Raw genomic sequence first — 15,741 nt, 5'->3', positions numbered from 1 at the left:
AGAAACTCCTGCGATTACAGGAAGAAAGACTGCCTGTTTTTGGTGGGGATGGGGTGATAATATTAGTGTTGTAGGTTTGTCTGTTGTGTATTTTGCTGTAAATTCCCCTTGTGTGTATAGGGTTAATTGAGGTACCAGGATGACCAGGACACATGGCGAATTAAAGGTTTTAGTAAGGGTGCCATTGTACCAGAAGAAGAAGCCAGGTAGAGCACAGGTAACATTGACAAGTGATGGTTGAGTTGAAGCTGTGAATAGGGGAATTTTTGATAGTGGGGGGAAATGAACAGTAGGATTTTGTGTGTAGGGGGTGGTAAGATTTCCTATGAATGGTAATGAGGAGGTATGTAATAGCCAACAAAGCTTTGGCTGTGGATGTCCAATTTGTAGGTGTTGACCAAGTAAGTAATATAGTAAGGAGGATGGCAATTAAGCCAAGAAAGGAAAGGGGCCAAGGGTTATAAGTTTCCTGTGCTGAATCCAGGATGTTTGTTTGAATTTGGATTTGGATGGGTGGTGAGTCGGGACAAGAAGGAGGGGGAGTTTATGTCCCATACCTGAGGATTTATTATAGAAGGGGGTAAAGGAGGAAGTGAGTCAGTTGGGGAATCGTTAGTATTTAGGAGGGCCAAAAATGGGGTTGTGGGAGATGGGTTGTTAAGGGCTGTACTTGGGTTAAAGGTGATGGATGCCTGGAATTTGGCTAGAATGTCCCTGCCCATAAGAGGTATGGGACATTGAGGCAGCATCAAAAAGAATGAGTGCCTGATCTTGTATCTGAAGATTTGCCTAGGGGGGATGGGATAGGCGGCTGTTTGTCTTTCAGTAGAATGTTTGAATATTTGTTAATCGCTACATTGAGGCCATAAGACTAAGAATAAGCTGTTTTTTCTAGGTTTTTCTAGGTACCTTTTATGTCTCTTTTTTTTTTCCCTCTGTTGTTTAAAGGAGAATTTTTTTTTTTTGAGATTGTTAATTAAGAAGCTCATGTTCTGGTCTTTGAGTAGCATGTAGGCCTAGCATTAATGTAATTGATATTAATGGTAAATTTATGGAAACTTTTTGAAGCCTGAGTGTTTATAGAATTCCTTTTACTTCTTTTCACAAACTTTCACCTACCATGTTCAATAAACTCATACCGTTTTTTGACATGCTTAAACCTTTTATTTTTGTTCTATATTTTCTTTAACCAGCCATTTTATTATAGAACAAAAATTTATCATACAAGATTCTTTTTAATACAATTATTTATCTTTCCTTTAGCCTTTTTATTAAAAACATACCTTACACCAACAACTTTTTTTACATTTTTCTTTTGCTTTTTGCTTTCGTTTTTAAAATTTACCTTTTAATAACTGTTAGGTGAAACATTTAGTTTTTGGAACACCTTTAATTCCACTGGAGAGCAGGTTTTAGGAGGAAGAAGTTCAGTATGAACACAAGGGCTAAAAACTTAGCCTCAGTATTAATTAAGAAATTGATTTGGACCCCAACCACATTTATATAGACCCAAGGATTTTCTGGGTGGATGGCATACAGAGTTCTGTGCTGGGCCATGTCCCTCCCCTTCAGTCAATAGCCACTATTACTGAGCTAGGTGTTTCCCACCACTTTGGGAGAGGCTGCACCATCTCTTTTAGTGGCTTTTTAGTCTAGATATTGGACGAAGTTTTGGGGGCTTAGGTTATTAAGGATAATTGTGGTTTAGGTGCCCAGATTGACCACATTCATAGCAGCTGATACCATTCCCTTAGCAGGTTTATCCTTATCAGGCCTCTTTTGGGTGGCTGGAGTTTTTGCCTTTAGTGGCAACTGCCAATTTATTTACCTTTCCTTTGGCTGGTACTCATTTTGGAGTTCTTCTCTTTTTTTTTCTTCTGCTTTACAACTTTCCAATTATGTCTACAATAAAGCCTGGTTGAAAACCCTTTAGAGTGAACAGACCATGAAGACGTGAAATGATCTGTTCCTATATATTTGAAATTACAGGCAAAATTGTCAAAAATCCTCATGAATTAGTAAACAGCAGCCTTAGTCATAAGACGTGGACAATTAAATGAGCATAGCCCCAAAACGCAAGCATTAGTGTTACTTAGCATTATAATATAAAGTAGGGACTCAGCATACATCATAAGACTCTAAGAGACTTCCCAACAGTTTTACAGGGACAAGCAGTTGATTACGATCTTAGTCAAGGCCTAAACCTTTAGAAATGGACTTACTTTTAACTAACCTAGCTTTTAACGTTTGAAAATGAGAACAGCCTATTTATTTTTTTTTAGTTGTCAGAGAAAGATTATAAAATTATTTTTTTCTAAGGCTAGCATTAACTTATACTGAGTTAGCAAAAGGCTAAGTAGCATATAAGAAATTTTTTTTGTTTTTTATAGGTGGATTAGAATGAGCCCCTTTAGAATTTATGAAGGAGAACACAGGCTAAGGAAGGGAGGGGACGTGATCCCTGGAAAGAATTTAAGATAACCCGTAACACTTATATGCAACAGGCGATTTTTTACACAACCTTAACAACAAAAGGCAGAAATTTTAACAGCGCCAATGGGTTGGGAGAAAACACCACACAAATAAAGGAGACATAAAATATGTGCCAATCAAGTTTTTTTTTTAAAAAAGACCACATGTCCCATCAAGCAAAGCATAATAACTCAACCAGCTTTTTAGCAGATCTAAAGCGACAGACACACAAGAGAATGAGGGGTATGGGAACATCTGCTTTGTCCCCCTCCAGTCATACTCCTCATGGAGATATCTCAGACACCTCTTAGCAATTGGTAGGTCGGTACATCCCCAAGCAGACTAACTATGCGGAGCCCTCCCACCATCCATCTCATTCACACACAAGCACACAGCGCATTCGTCAACTCTCCGTGCTAATCCTAGGAGCTACGGTTTTATTTTCAGACAGTGTTTCCTTTGACTGTCTTTCAGCCCTTTTCTTCAGGTTGGAAGATTACTAGCGGGCTCTGGGAGGTGAATTTTTTCTGTGTATGTCCTAGCCTGTTTCAGACTCTCCTACGTTCTTCTGGAAGCAGGGTGTTGGAAAAATTAGGTATATATTATGGAAAGTAAGGCTGTAGTACTGGATGAGGTATTGAAACTTCTTAATGTAGGTGGCAGGGTTAGTTGTGTATGATCTGAGACATTTTTCTATTTGTGAGAGGTCAGAGATAGAGAAGGGGACATGTACCCAAATCATACCCTCCGCATCTGCCACCTTGCAAAGGGGGGGCTAGGAGGGTCAGCGCGGCCTTGGATTGGGTTACCGGGGGCTGCACAGAGGAGTTGTTGGAAGGGGAGGGTATAAGGATCGAGCTGCCGGAGTACAGGTGGGTGGAGCTGAAGAGGAGGGTGGGGGCGGAGGAGCCTGGGGCTGTCTGTAAGGGGAGGGGGGTTGTCCGCTGGGTTGAAATCTGAGGCAGGAGAGGAGGGAGCAGGAGTAGGAGTGGGACTTAAGTGCCTGCAGTGGAGGAAGGGGGAGTTGGAGGAGGAGGCATGGAAGCCTGTAGAACAGTCGGAGGGAGGAAAACTGTGGAGGAGGCAGTGGATGCCAGCATGAGTTGGGGGTGGAGGCTGGAGGGATTACAGTGGAGGCAAAGTTGGGGATGTTCATGGAGGAGAGAAAAGGACTGAACATAGGGAATCTCTACCCACCGTTTTGAATGCTCACAGAAATTGTGTAAGTCCTGTATAATATCGGGACTTAGGGACCTCTGAGGGGGCCACTGATTTTGGTTGTCTAAGGGATATGTAGGCCAGTCCTGTGTGCAGAGGCAAATTAGGCATTTAGGATTGATATCGGGGGAGAGAGAAAGTATAGTGAGATTGTTTAAGAGGCATTTAAGGGGGGAATCGGCCGGCAGGGATGATAAGCCTCCCATGGTGGGACAGGTGGACTAAACGGGGCATCCCCCGAAGAGTTGACTGCCCAAGAAGTGTGGCTGTGGCAAAGCCTGTCATCACAGGGGTTTGGCACAACCAGGGTTCTCCTAGAGAACTGAGGGGTCAAGGCACCTTGCGCAGGAATTTTGGAACAGACAGACAGAAAGCACTTGACCGAGCAGTGGGTGAGGGGGTGTTCGAGATTCCTGCCGGTCGAACAGGGTTTACTGTGGGGCAATAGACGTGGGTGGGGACCTCTGAGGTCTGCTATTGCCCGACAGACATGGGAGCCCTCCGGAATCTGCTGTGGGCTAGCAGACGTGGGACCCCTGGGGTTCGCTGCAGCCCGACAGCCGTGGGAGTCCTTAAGGGGGGGAGAGAAATTGCTGTGGGTTAGCAGATGTGGGACCCCTGGGGCCCGCTGCAGCCCAACAGCCGTGGAAATTTTTAAGGTTTGAGAGAGATAAAGGAGAAGAGAAAGCCTTTAGCTGCAGCCTGACAGCCATGGGAGTTTTCAGGGTTTGAGAGAGATAAAGGAGAAGAGAAAACCTTTAGCTGTGGCCTGGCAGCTGTGGGAGTTTTCAGGGTTTGAGAGAGATAAAGGAGAAGATAAAATCTTGAGGGTCCGCTGTGGCCGTGAAGGCCGAGGTGGGGTGTGTTTCCCCTCGCCTAGGGGCCGGAGGGACTGCCGGATGATTAACGGTCAGTTTTCCCTGGTGGTCCCGGGCAAGTTTTAAGCTTCCGTGTCTGGGGAACTCGCCTATCCAACGGTAGCTGGTGGATGCAGCTCACGCGTTCAAAACAGTGGAGAAGGTTCAGGAGGGCTGGAGTGACCACAGGCACCAGGTCGGGGCTCTTGCCTAGGGAATACACCTGCACAGAGGCGAGGAAGCACACGATCCGAGTCACAGCACCAATGAAAGGACTTCGGCGCCAGTAATGACTTCACACCTGGCCGGAACCAAGAGATTTATTAAAGGGGCAGTTACAGGAAGGGACTGTAACCAAGGAAAAGTGAGAGAGAGAGAGGGAGAGCGAGTGGGGGGGGGGGGGGGGAGAGGGCAAGAGAAAGAGAGAGGGGGAGAGAGGGCGAGAGAGAGAGCGCGAGAGAGAGCTATGCAGGGAGAGGGCTGTGTTTATTAGCCTGACAGTGGCTGGAAGGGGTAGCGCTAGGTTTTATTGGAGGAGTGGCCAGGGAGCAGGGTGGGCAGACGCCGTGCTGTAGGTCTATTGAACGTATAACAAAGCTAGCTACATTATGGAAAATGATTGGATGCGCGCTAGGGGAACCATGCATGAAGAAGCCGGAACCTAGGGCCTTTGTTGTCTAGGGTGGCAGCACCATCTTGGGGACACCCTTCTGACTGTTCTCTGCACCCTTCACATGCTACCATGCCCGGCTAATTTTTTTATTTATTGTAGAGATGAGGTCTCGCCAAGTTGCCCAGGCAGGTCTTGAACCCTTGGGCTCAGGCAATCCACTCACCTCAGCCTCCCAAAGCGTGGGATTACAGGCTGAGCCACCGAACCCAACCAAATTATTTTTGCCTGAAGCAACCCGTTTAGTTTCTTTGAGCTCTTTCAGGAGATATTACACATATTTACATGAAAAGTAGCTACAATGCACTTGGAGATATTACATATCATTGCACATGGAACTGCTTCATATTTTATAAATTTAAGACATAGCATCTTATTGTATGACTGAACACAGGCAGTGCTTTCTGAGTGTGAATGGCCTTGTGCTCATTGTTTTAGTCTTCTATTATTGGGAACTGATGTTTTTCTCATTATTTTGCTATTACAATGATGCTGCAGTGAATATTCTTGTACTTTCATCATTTCCCACATGTGTGAGAATACCTATAGGCTAAACACCTCAGAAGTTGAGTTGCTGGGTTAAAGGGACTATGCCTTCTACATTTTTATAGACATTGTCTAGTCACCTTACACAGAATTTATAAACCTTATGCTCCTACCACCTAAATGTAAGCGAACCTATTTCATCATCCTCAACTATAGCATTATGTTATCAAACTCTTTGATTTTTGTCAATCTAACACATTAAGAATGAGATACCATTATAGTCTACCTTTATCTTTTTAATGAATAAGCTAGTACTCTTTTTAGATGTTCAAGAATCTTTTCTGGATGCTATTTATTTATTTTTTTGATCTTTTTTTTTTTTGAGTTGGAGTCTCACTCAGTCGTCCAGACTGGAGTGCAGTGGCCGCTCCCAGCCACCGCAGCCTCAACCTGCTGGGCTCCGGCGATCTTTCCGCCACAGTCTTCCAAGTAGCTGGAACTACAGGTGCATGCTACCACACCCGGCTCATTTTTGGATTTATTGTAGAGATGAGGTCTTGCTGCCCAGGTGGGTCTTGAACCCGTGGGCTCAGGCAATCCACTCACCTCAGCCTCCCAAAGGCGCGGGATTACAGGTTGAGCCACCGAGCCCGGTTTTTTTGCTCATTTTTTATTGGGATATTGTTCTGTTCTCTTACTGTTTTACAGAGCTTTATGTATATTAAGGAAACAAACTTATTGTGACATGATTGGCAAATAAGTGAGAAGTCCTAAAGATAGAAATACAGGGTTAGTTTGCAAAGAAAAAGCAAACTGGGCTAGTTAAAAGGGTGGTGGATAGGAAAATTTTGTTTTTTTATCATTATAGTTATTGTCTTCAGCAAATTGCTCCCTGATTCCCAATCTTTATTTTCTTTACCTAAAAATTAGATTTTTAGAGTAGAGAAGACACTTTAATAACAAGCCTTTCCCTCAAGGACTAGGATTGAGTTCAAAGAGAAGTAGCTTAAGCTTCTAATACAAATTTTGAGTAAATATGTTTACTGATCCACAATTGCTGGATGCATTCCATTAAAAACAAAAACAAAAAAACAAAACAGGCTTAAACTTGTGGTCTTGGTTTTACCCTTATTTTACAGTAAGTGACCTCTCCCCATCTCCTTGCAGGGTAAGAATCCTCAGGGATTGTTTACTGGATAGAGTAAAAAACCAATAGGTCAGGCCAGTGTGTTGGCTCACAGCTGTAATCCCAGAACTTTGGAAAGCTGAGACAAGAGGATTGCCTGAGTCCAGGGGTTCAAGACCAGCCTGGGCAACTTGGTGAGACCTCGTCTCCACAATAAATAAAAAATTAGCCAGACATGGTGATGTGCACCTGTAGTTCCTGCTATGGAAGGTTGAGGTGGAAGGATTGCCTGAACCTAGCAGGTTGAGGCTGCGGTAACCGTGAGCATGGGCTACAGAGTAAGACTCCAACTCAAAAAATAAACAAAACAAAAAAAAAAACAAGCAGGTCTACACATCAAACTTGTGTTTACACCAGCATCCATAGCCACCTGTCTCTCTGATTTGTGAGTTTTTTGCACACTTAAAACGCTACAAGATTATTTTCTGAAAGTGAGGGAAGAAGTGAGAATGTACAGAATTTAGACACCTGAATTAAACAAAGAGCAACTTCCACTTATAAAATCTGGATGAAATACATAAAATATATATTTTGTATACATAAAATACATTATGTGTAACTAAAAAATCTGAACAGGATACATAAAACAACCATTGAAGGCACTAGAGAGCAATAGACACAGACAAGACTTCAGGGACTATAATTCCAAGATGAAGGGCAGAAGGAGGTGAGTTCCACATTCACCATGTATTTTTCCTTGAGAACGTTGATTCACTGGGTAGGGGGAATAGGAGGATGTAGAGACATGTGGGAAAGAATGGGAGAAGGGAGGAATAAGACCGAGCAGAAAGCAGCAGTTTCACTGAACTAAGAAGATGGAGAATTTGGAGTTTGTAGCTGCCAAAGTAGCTGATGCTCAAGGAACAAATCCTGGAGAAAGGAAGATCACAGAAGTGAGGTGCAAACTAAAATATCATCTGTCTTCAAGTCATTTGTAGATTTAAGCTGTTATGTACAAGATGAGACTTCACAATATCTAGCAGAAGCAGAAGCTGAGAGTCTATGTGGAAGTTTCAGGAGTCATGGGATACAAAGAATACAGAATCAGGAGGCTGCGGTAGCCGTGAGCATGACACTGTCCTGTCAGGACCTCTATTATCTGAATAAAATCAGTTTTGTTTTTTCAGGTTGAAAATACATTGAATATAAGTTTAATTGCTCAAGGGCCTTTTAACACTTCATATTTCCAGAAATTTCTGCAGGGCTTTTTTCATATCTTTGTTCCTAAGACTATATATCACAGGGTTAAGGAGTGGGGTCACAACAGAATAAAACAGAGTCACAATCTTCTGCATTCTGGCTTCATGCTCAGATGTTGGGCTCCCATACATGACCAGTACTGAACCATAGAACAGTGAAACCACAGCTAGATGAGACCCACAGGTGGAGAAAGCCTTTCTTCTCCCAGTTGCTGAAGGGACCCTCAACACAGCTCTCAGGACCAGAGCATAGGATCCCATGATGAAGATAAATGGAATAATGAGAGGCAGTGGACTTAAGGTGGAGAAGACAAGCTCTATCACAGGAGATTTTTTGCAAGCGAGAGCTAGAAGAGGGCCTGGGTCACACAGGAAGTGGTCAATAATCCTAGATCCACAGAAGGTCATTTGGGAGATGATGATGATGGGAATCAAGAACCAGAGGAAACCAAGTACCCAGCAACCGACCACAAGATTGATGCAGAGACGCCTGGTCATTATGGTTGGATAGTGTAGAGGCTGGCAGATGGCAAGGTACCGATCAAATGCCATAACTGCCAGGAAAAAGCATTCTGTAGAACCCAAGGAAAAGAAAAAGTAGAACTGGAGGAAGCATCCAGAGAAGGAGATGACCTTGGTGTCAGACAGGAAATTGGCCAGCATGTTGGGGACCGTGGAGGTGACATACCAGATCTCTAGGAAGGAGAAGTTGGCAAGCAGGATGTACATGGGGGTGTGGAGTCTCTGATCCCAGCGCACAGCACAGATGATAGAACCATTGCCCATGAGGGTCAGAAGGTAGACAACAGAGAAGAGCACAAAGAGGAGGATCTGCCCCTCCCTGGGGCAAGGGAAGCCCAGGAGGATGAAGCCAGTGATGGTGCTGGAGTTGCTTGGTGTTTTGAAGATTTTCATGTGCCTGTGAGCTGTGAAAGAACAGAAATTAGTGGATGACAATGCAAAGAGAGATGGGGACTCAGATTTGTACCTAAATCATCTTGGGTCTATATAATACATATATGTATATATTCAAATTTTTGTTGTTGTTGTTGAGTTGGAGTCTCAATCTGTCGACCAGGCTGGAGTGCAGGGGCATGCTCACAGCCACCCCAGCGTCGACCCGCTGGGCTCCGGTAACCCTCAGCTTTCTAAGTAGCCAGAACTACAGGCGTGCACTACCATGCCCAGCTAATTTTTGATTTATTGTAGAGACAAGGTCTTGCCAAGTTGCCTGGACCGGTCTTGAACCACGGGCTCAGGGAATCCACTCTCCTTGGTCCCCCAAAGTGCTGGGATTACAGGCTGAACCTCCGAGCCCGGCCTATTTAATTATTTTTAAAGCTGAAATAGTGGCATAGGTTGATTCTTTGCTCCCATTCATATTTTCACTGTAGGTTCAATAAAACTTTTGGTCAAAACTGGTAAACTTTCATATGTGTTCTATTGAGTTCTTCCATTTTTAGAAGAGGTGAAATCACTGCAGCTGTTTTTGGCAGAGACTGAGTCACATTGTATAGTCATGCAATATGAACCCACAGAACTTTTGAACTACTTCTTTTATATAATTTTTGATACTGGCCTTATTCCAAATCAAATAGTTAATGTATTAATTTAATAATATTACCCACCTATTCCATGTGTAAAACAGTCAAATCAGTTAGAGAAAATCAGCTGTTATTAGTTTTTCTTGTGTTAAAACAGCAAAAGAAACCTAGCCATCCGTAGTAGATCAGGTGGAAATAATTATTAGCTAGTCATGGTGTACATGTCAGTGCTTGCCTGGAAAAGAGATATGGATATAAATTTTCCCTAAATTACAGTTATAGATATAATTTTGTTCCAATAATACAACCTATAGATATTATTGTTAGCATGGAATTATAAATAGCAATGTTTTTGTAAGACATTAATTTTCTTTGAAAGACTGAATATCGCATAATGCCTTTTTTTTTTTTTTTTTGTAAATGAGTTAGAATATTTTTGTCAAACAATCATGCACTCAGGCCTTGGAATCAGTGAGAGCCCTCTCTAAATAAGTGCATAAATGGGCAATCTAAAGAAAGTCTATGCCCTTTCTCTGTTAAATACATATTTTGCTTTTTAAGTTCGGCATAAGGACCCAAAGAGTTGAAGGATAGCAGAATCTGCTACCTCAAAATATAACACTTTCACTTTGGCAAAAGATTATCTTGAACTGAAGGCAATTGAGAAAAGGGAGATACAAGAAAAGTTTTCTATCCTTGTATTATTTACTTAAAAGCGGGACATAAATTTGTAAAGGTGGTCTTCCTCCTTCTCTACTAGGAACGACAGACAACTCTAAGCCCTTATCAGCCTGGAGATAATACTGGACAAATATCCATAACAACTTTACTAACTAGACGTTATGTTCCATTAGTTCTCACATAATATTAACCTTCCCACAATTTACCACCCTAGAAACACAAAGTCCTCTTTGTCTCGTCACATTTCTCTCTCTCTCTCTCTCTCTCTCTCTCTATCATCTATTATCTATCTATCATCTATCGAGCTAATCTATCAATCATCTATTTTTACCTCAGAGTCTCACTGTGTCGTCCAGGTTAGAGTGCAGTGACACATCACGGCTACTGCAGCCTCTATCTGCTGGGCTCAGATGATCCTTCTTCCTCAGTCTTCCGAGTAGCTGGAGCTACAGGTAGGTGCCACCATGCCTGGCTAATTTTTTGATTTATTGCAAAGAATAGGTCTCACCAAGTTGCCCAGGCTGGTCTCGAACCCCTGGGCTCAGCTAATCCTTTTTTCTGCCTCCTCAAATTCTCAGATTATAGGTGTGAGTCATGGTACATGGCTTGTCACTTTAAAAATTTATTGTTCTTTAGTTAAGATGCTATATAAGCCCGACTTCTAGTGTGTGCATGTTTGAGAGAGAGAGAGAGAGAGAGAGAGAGAGAGAGAGAGAGAGAGAGATATGCACATGCTGATAAACTAATGTCTGTTTTTCTCCTGTTAATCTGTGTTTTGTCAATCTAATTTATGGGACCCCAGCTGAAGAACCTAGAAGAATAGAGAGAAAAAGATTTTTTTTTCTTTCCCTACAGAGTCTATTAATTTCTTACTAGGAAATTTAAGCTCTATAAAACCTATAGGACCAAGAGCAAAAGGTGACAACAGCAAGCTGACATCCTTCTCAAGATCTTATTTTTTTCTGGGGCAACTTATTTCAGTGTAGTCTCTCCTCCTTTTCTTCTACGCTTATATCTAATTCATCAACAATTCTTGTTATTTTTGTCTCCTGTTTCCATTCTTGCCTCTCTACAACTTGTTATCCATACCACAGTGACACTTTAGAAAAGAAAATTATACGGTCACTTTCTTTGCATACAGATTTCAATTAGCTTCCCAGTGCACTTAAAATAAAATGAAACCGCCAAAATGTGGTCTTTGATTTGACCCTCTTAACATCTCCAAACTCATCTCATGATTCTATTAATTAAACTTCTCCAGTAATATAACACTGGCCTTCTTTCTGTATCTAGTACTTTCAGGACTCTGGGTCTTTGCTGTTGTTGTCTTTCAAGTTCACTATTCTCAGTGCCCCAGTGTGAGGAAGACAGTAGGTATTTCATAAATATTTGTTAAAGATAGGATTGCCCACACTATTACAGAGTACAGACAGATGACACATAGATATTTACCAATTATTTCATTTAAATTTTAAAAAACCTGTGAAATAAAATTTGAAGATATGAAATACACAAGAAAGACTCCAAATGATCCATAGCTGCTAAGTGTTGGTCCAGACTTCAGAGGAATTCCATTCAAAGGAAGCAGTGGGAAAATGAATGGTCTGGTTGACAGAACATGTCCTACCCTAGGTGGTTTCCTCTCTGACTGCTAAAAATAATTATTGTCTCACAGCTTTGGATGTAGAATTAGGAAAGAGAGTAGAGTGGAAATTCTAGTTTCAGCAACAAATTACTTATTGTTTTTAGTGGAGTCTTTTAACCTCTACTAGCTTCATTTTCCTTATCTGAAATGAGAGTTGGATTATATGATTTTTAAATTCCTTTTTATTATAAAATGTTTACTCTTATTCCACGTATACCACAAGTATACATGATATCATGACTTTATGGACCTAAAGATGATGGTTTAGTTACGTTTGTCTTTCAGATGAAAACATTCATTGGATAGTTTATCACTTACACATGGAGTCAAAAATTTCAGGCCAGCTCCCCCTCAGGACATTTTTCCACTTTCAGCGTCTAAAAAGGTTGCCCTAAAAAACACGAAAGATATGAAAACAATTCTCTGTGTGCCATCACCATTTTATGCTTTACTTAACTAGATTAACAGTGTGTGAAAGAATAAAAAAGACGTTTCTAATAAGAGTGTATCATTATTCACTTTTTATTACTCAGCGCCTCTGTACAGACAGCAGTGATGGTGTTTATCTGGCACAAGGCTAAGCTGTCGAAGCGGCAGATAGATTTCGCTGAGTCGGCTGCAGAATATGAGTACAGTGATTTCAAAGCTGTGCTTATGTATACAGGATGTTTGGACTGTCAATTGACTTTCCAAGCAAGAAAATTACACCCTCACTCCCATTCTATCTCAGAAAGATTGGGATATACCCAGTTTTAAGTTAGCCAGATCCTATGCTAGAGAATGCAATATGAAAGAAAGGTATTTCTGGGATATTATGCATTTTTTCTCCTCAAGGTTAGTTCAAAAAAGGCACAATATTTTGGAAGCATTATTATCCTGATTTCAGCAGCACATCTGTGTTCTTCATTTGATCTGAACCAGAGATTGTTACACTTGTTTAATATCTGCAAAGCCCTTGAAAATAAGAACAAATTTTCCTTTAGTGAGAAGAGATAGGCAGCTGAGGCAGAGTAGAAAATCAATGGATTTGGAATAAGAAGCCTAGGGTTTGAAGTACAACTCATACTTTACCAATTGTAGAAACTCAGTCCATTATATCATCTTCTGTCATGGACAAGAGGGGAATCCATAGCTGACATTTCTCTGACAGTGACTGCTTTACCTGGAGAGGAGACGTGGTCTCCTCTACAGACCTCATGAAGGAGGGAGGAGCATAAATAGGATGAAGATCTCTCAGTGTTTGCTGGAGGATGGAGGGATTATAAGCAGAGCCTTCAGGGATTATAAGCAGAGCCTTCTGCTCAAATGAGGATCAATTTATCAGCTCTAGAAGGAGAACAGTGTCAGGAGACTGTTCTGTGCTAGTTCTTCCCTTCCTGTGGGACCTGTCTTCTCTGGAGACCCTTGGTGCTTTCTGCCTTTGTTTTCCTGTAGAGTAGAAAATGTTATCTTTTCCAGTCCCAAGTTTCTCAGAGATGGCATGAGATAGAATCAATCTCCAAGCTCACTCAGAGCACCTTCCAGGTATGGGAAAGCCTACCAAAGTAACACAGAATGTGGTGGCTGGATGCAGGAAGCTGTTTACTGGGCCTTTAGTGAGTTATGCCAGTTATGGGTTTGGGAACAGGGTCTCCTCTGGTTTTCCAAAAAGAAGAGGTGGGTTGGAGGTGTGATAAGACCTCTGACATAAAGGACTGGGCAGTTACAGCAGGAATCAACCTCCTCTCAGGGCCATCATTACTTTCTCAAATAACTTTTCCTTTCGTGTCTGGGGTTGAGGCCTATGACTCTCCAGCAGTTCCTCCTCAGGGCACAATTCCAGGGCCCAAGGGAGGCCAGAGCAGGATGTCAGTTCCTTTCTAGAAGTTGCACCTGGAGTTGGGCTCTAAGGCTTCCTCATCCCCAATGGAGGTACAGGTCTTGTAGCACAATTCACAAAAACTTATCAGCTACTTTCACTTTCTTGTTTGAGCAGCTTTGATGTCCCCCCCGCCCCCCCACCGTCCACAGCTTAAGATTCAAAACTGGCAGATAAAACCCCCTGCATTTCAGTTATAACATGCTATCGTTGTTGCTGTTATTTTGCCTTTCCCCCACCATTTCTTGTAGGTGTCCTTATGTTATGGCCACATCAAGCTGCTCAGGCACACAATGAAAGATGAGTATATTTTTGTTGAGTGAATAATTTTACCCTCTGGAAAAAAAAAAGAAATGCACACTCTACATGGGTGACAGGTTGTGGGAGACTTTAGTCCTGTGGAGCAAGGGACCTGGAAAGATTCTCTTACTCATGCAGATGTGGAGAGCTAACTTATGGAGGGCCCTTTTCGTCTTCCTTATTTTTGCTTAGCATTCCCCCCTCAGACCTGATATCTTCTCACAGAAATCTTGGAGGTGATGTTAGAATGGCATAACAGAAGTTATCAGTTCCCTGTCCATAGCCCCTCATATTTCCTTCTTTCCACTTCGGTGCAATTGCCAGCACCTGCATTTATTTCCCTCAGGTATTTTCTGACTGGTAAACTTGCTTTGCCTACTGGTTCTTCATTCTTCTCAGGCCAGCTGGAGTGTTGGGAAAATTAGTGACCTTCCCAATCAGAGGCCCTCAACCGTGGACAGGTGGGAAATAGCCTGATAACACTGAGATGTCTGCCTGATTACTGCAAGGTTCTGCAGAGGGATTTAGCTCCAGTTACTGAAAGTGGTAGCTGGCTTGACAAGGCACTCTTTCCTGGAAATTTTCCTTTCCTTGCTTTACTTGTTTGCTCCCTTGTCGTCTCGTCGTATCTTTATCACCCAGATGATCTCCTTGCACTGGAATCCTTGCCTCAGTGTTTACTTTTGGGGGGAACAACAAGGACATAAAGGCAGGTGTATTATGGCCTAACCGCCATTTGTAACACTGTTGAGATGAATAGACTTATTTCAAATTTCTAACAACCAAATTCCAATCAATCTTTTTGGCAACTTAAATACTGTATTGATTGTTAGATGAGTGCTTTTTACTTAGTTTCTTCTTCTTTTTTTTTTTTTTGAGTTGGAGTCTCACTCTGTCACCCAGACTGGAGTGCACTCCCGGCCACTGCAGCCTCGACCTGCTGGGCTCTGGCGATCCTTCCGCCTCAGCCTTTCAAGGAGCTGGAACTACAGGCGTGTGCTACCACACCTGGCTAATTTTTGATTGTAGAGATGAGGTCTCTCCAAGTTGCCCAGGAGGGTCTTGAACCCTCGGGCTCAGTCATAAAATGGCTTCTTTAAGAGCATTATTCACTTCATTTGGAAAGGGTAGTTATAAATTTATGAAAAAATTTGGCAAAAATTTAGCTCTAAAAATGTTATAAATATCAATATCTCATCTACACTGCATTCTTCATATTTCCCGCCTCATCACCTTTTAAGAAAAAGTACAAAATATTTTTGTTTTATCTCATTTTATCTCATTTTAAGTATACTTTTAATTAATTACAACAGCTGGAAAAGATTAGCTTGTAGGCAAGTTTTCTGTTTTTTTTTTTTTTCTACTACACTAACATAACCACTCAGTTCAGTGTTCACCAAAAAGCTCTGGCCAATACCTGAGAAAAAAACATTTTTTTCTTTTCTTTATAGAAAGAAATACAAATTTTTGAGTAGACTCTGATATTAGAATTTCTTATTTCATTCTGTAACTCATTGATGCTTCACAATAGCCAATTTTATTTTTATATGTCAAAGTTATTTTCTTTTCTTTTCTTTTTTTTTTTTTTTGAGTTGGAGTCTCACTCTGTCGCCCAGACTGGAGTG

The 15,741-nt window shown here is 41.8% G+C and overlaps 1 protein-coding gene across 1 annotated transcript; it reads right to left on the bottom strand.

Moving 5' to 3' along the window:
- Positions 1-8,067: 8,067 nt before the first annotated feature.
- Positions 8,068-9,086, bottom strand: LOC103264031 (olfactory receptor 11G2). Its single transcript, XM_008061688.1, has one exon. The coding sequence runs from the start codon at positions 9,001-9,003 to the stop codon at positions 8,068-8,070; it is 936 nt and encodes a 311-aa protein (XP_008059879.1). The 5' UTR covers positions 9,004-9,086.
- Positions 9,087-15,741: the final 6,655 nt, after the last annotated feature.

This window comes from Carlito syrichta, unplaced genomic scaffold (assembly GCF_000164805.1).
Source record: "Carlito syrichta isolate Samal-C Ts95f unplaced genomic scaffold, Tarsius_syrichta-2.0.1 Scaffold305452, whole genome shotgun sequence".
Lineage (NCBI taxonomy): Eukaryota > Metazoa > Chordata > Mammalia > Primates > Tarsiidae > Carlito > Carlito syrichta.
The sequence above is the reverse complement of the archived record's forward strand: the minus strand, read 5'-3'. Positions and strand labels throughout refer to the sequence as shown.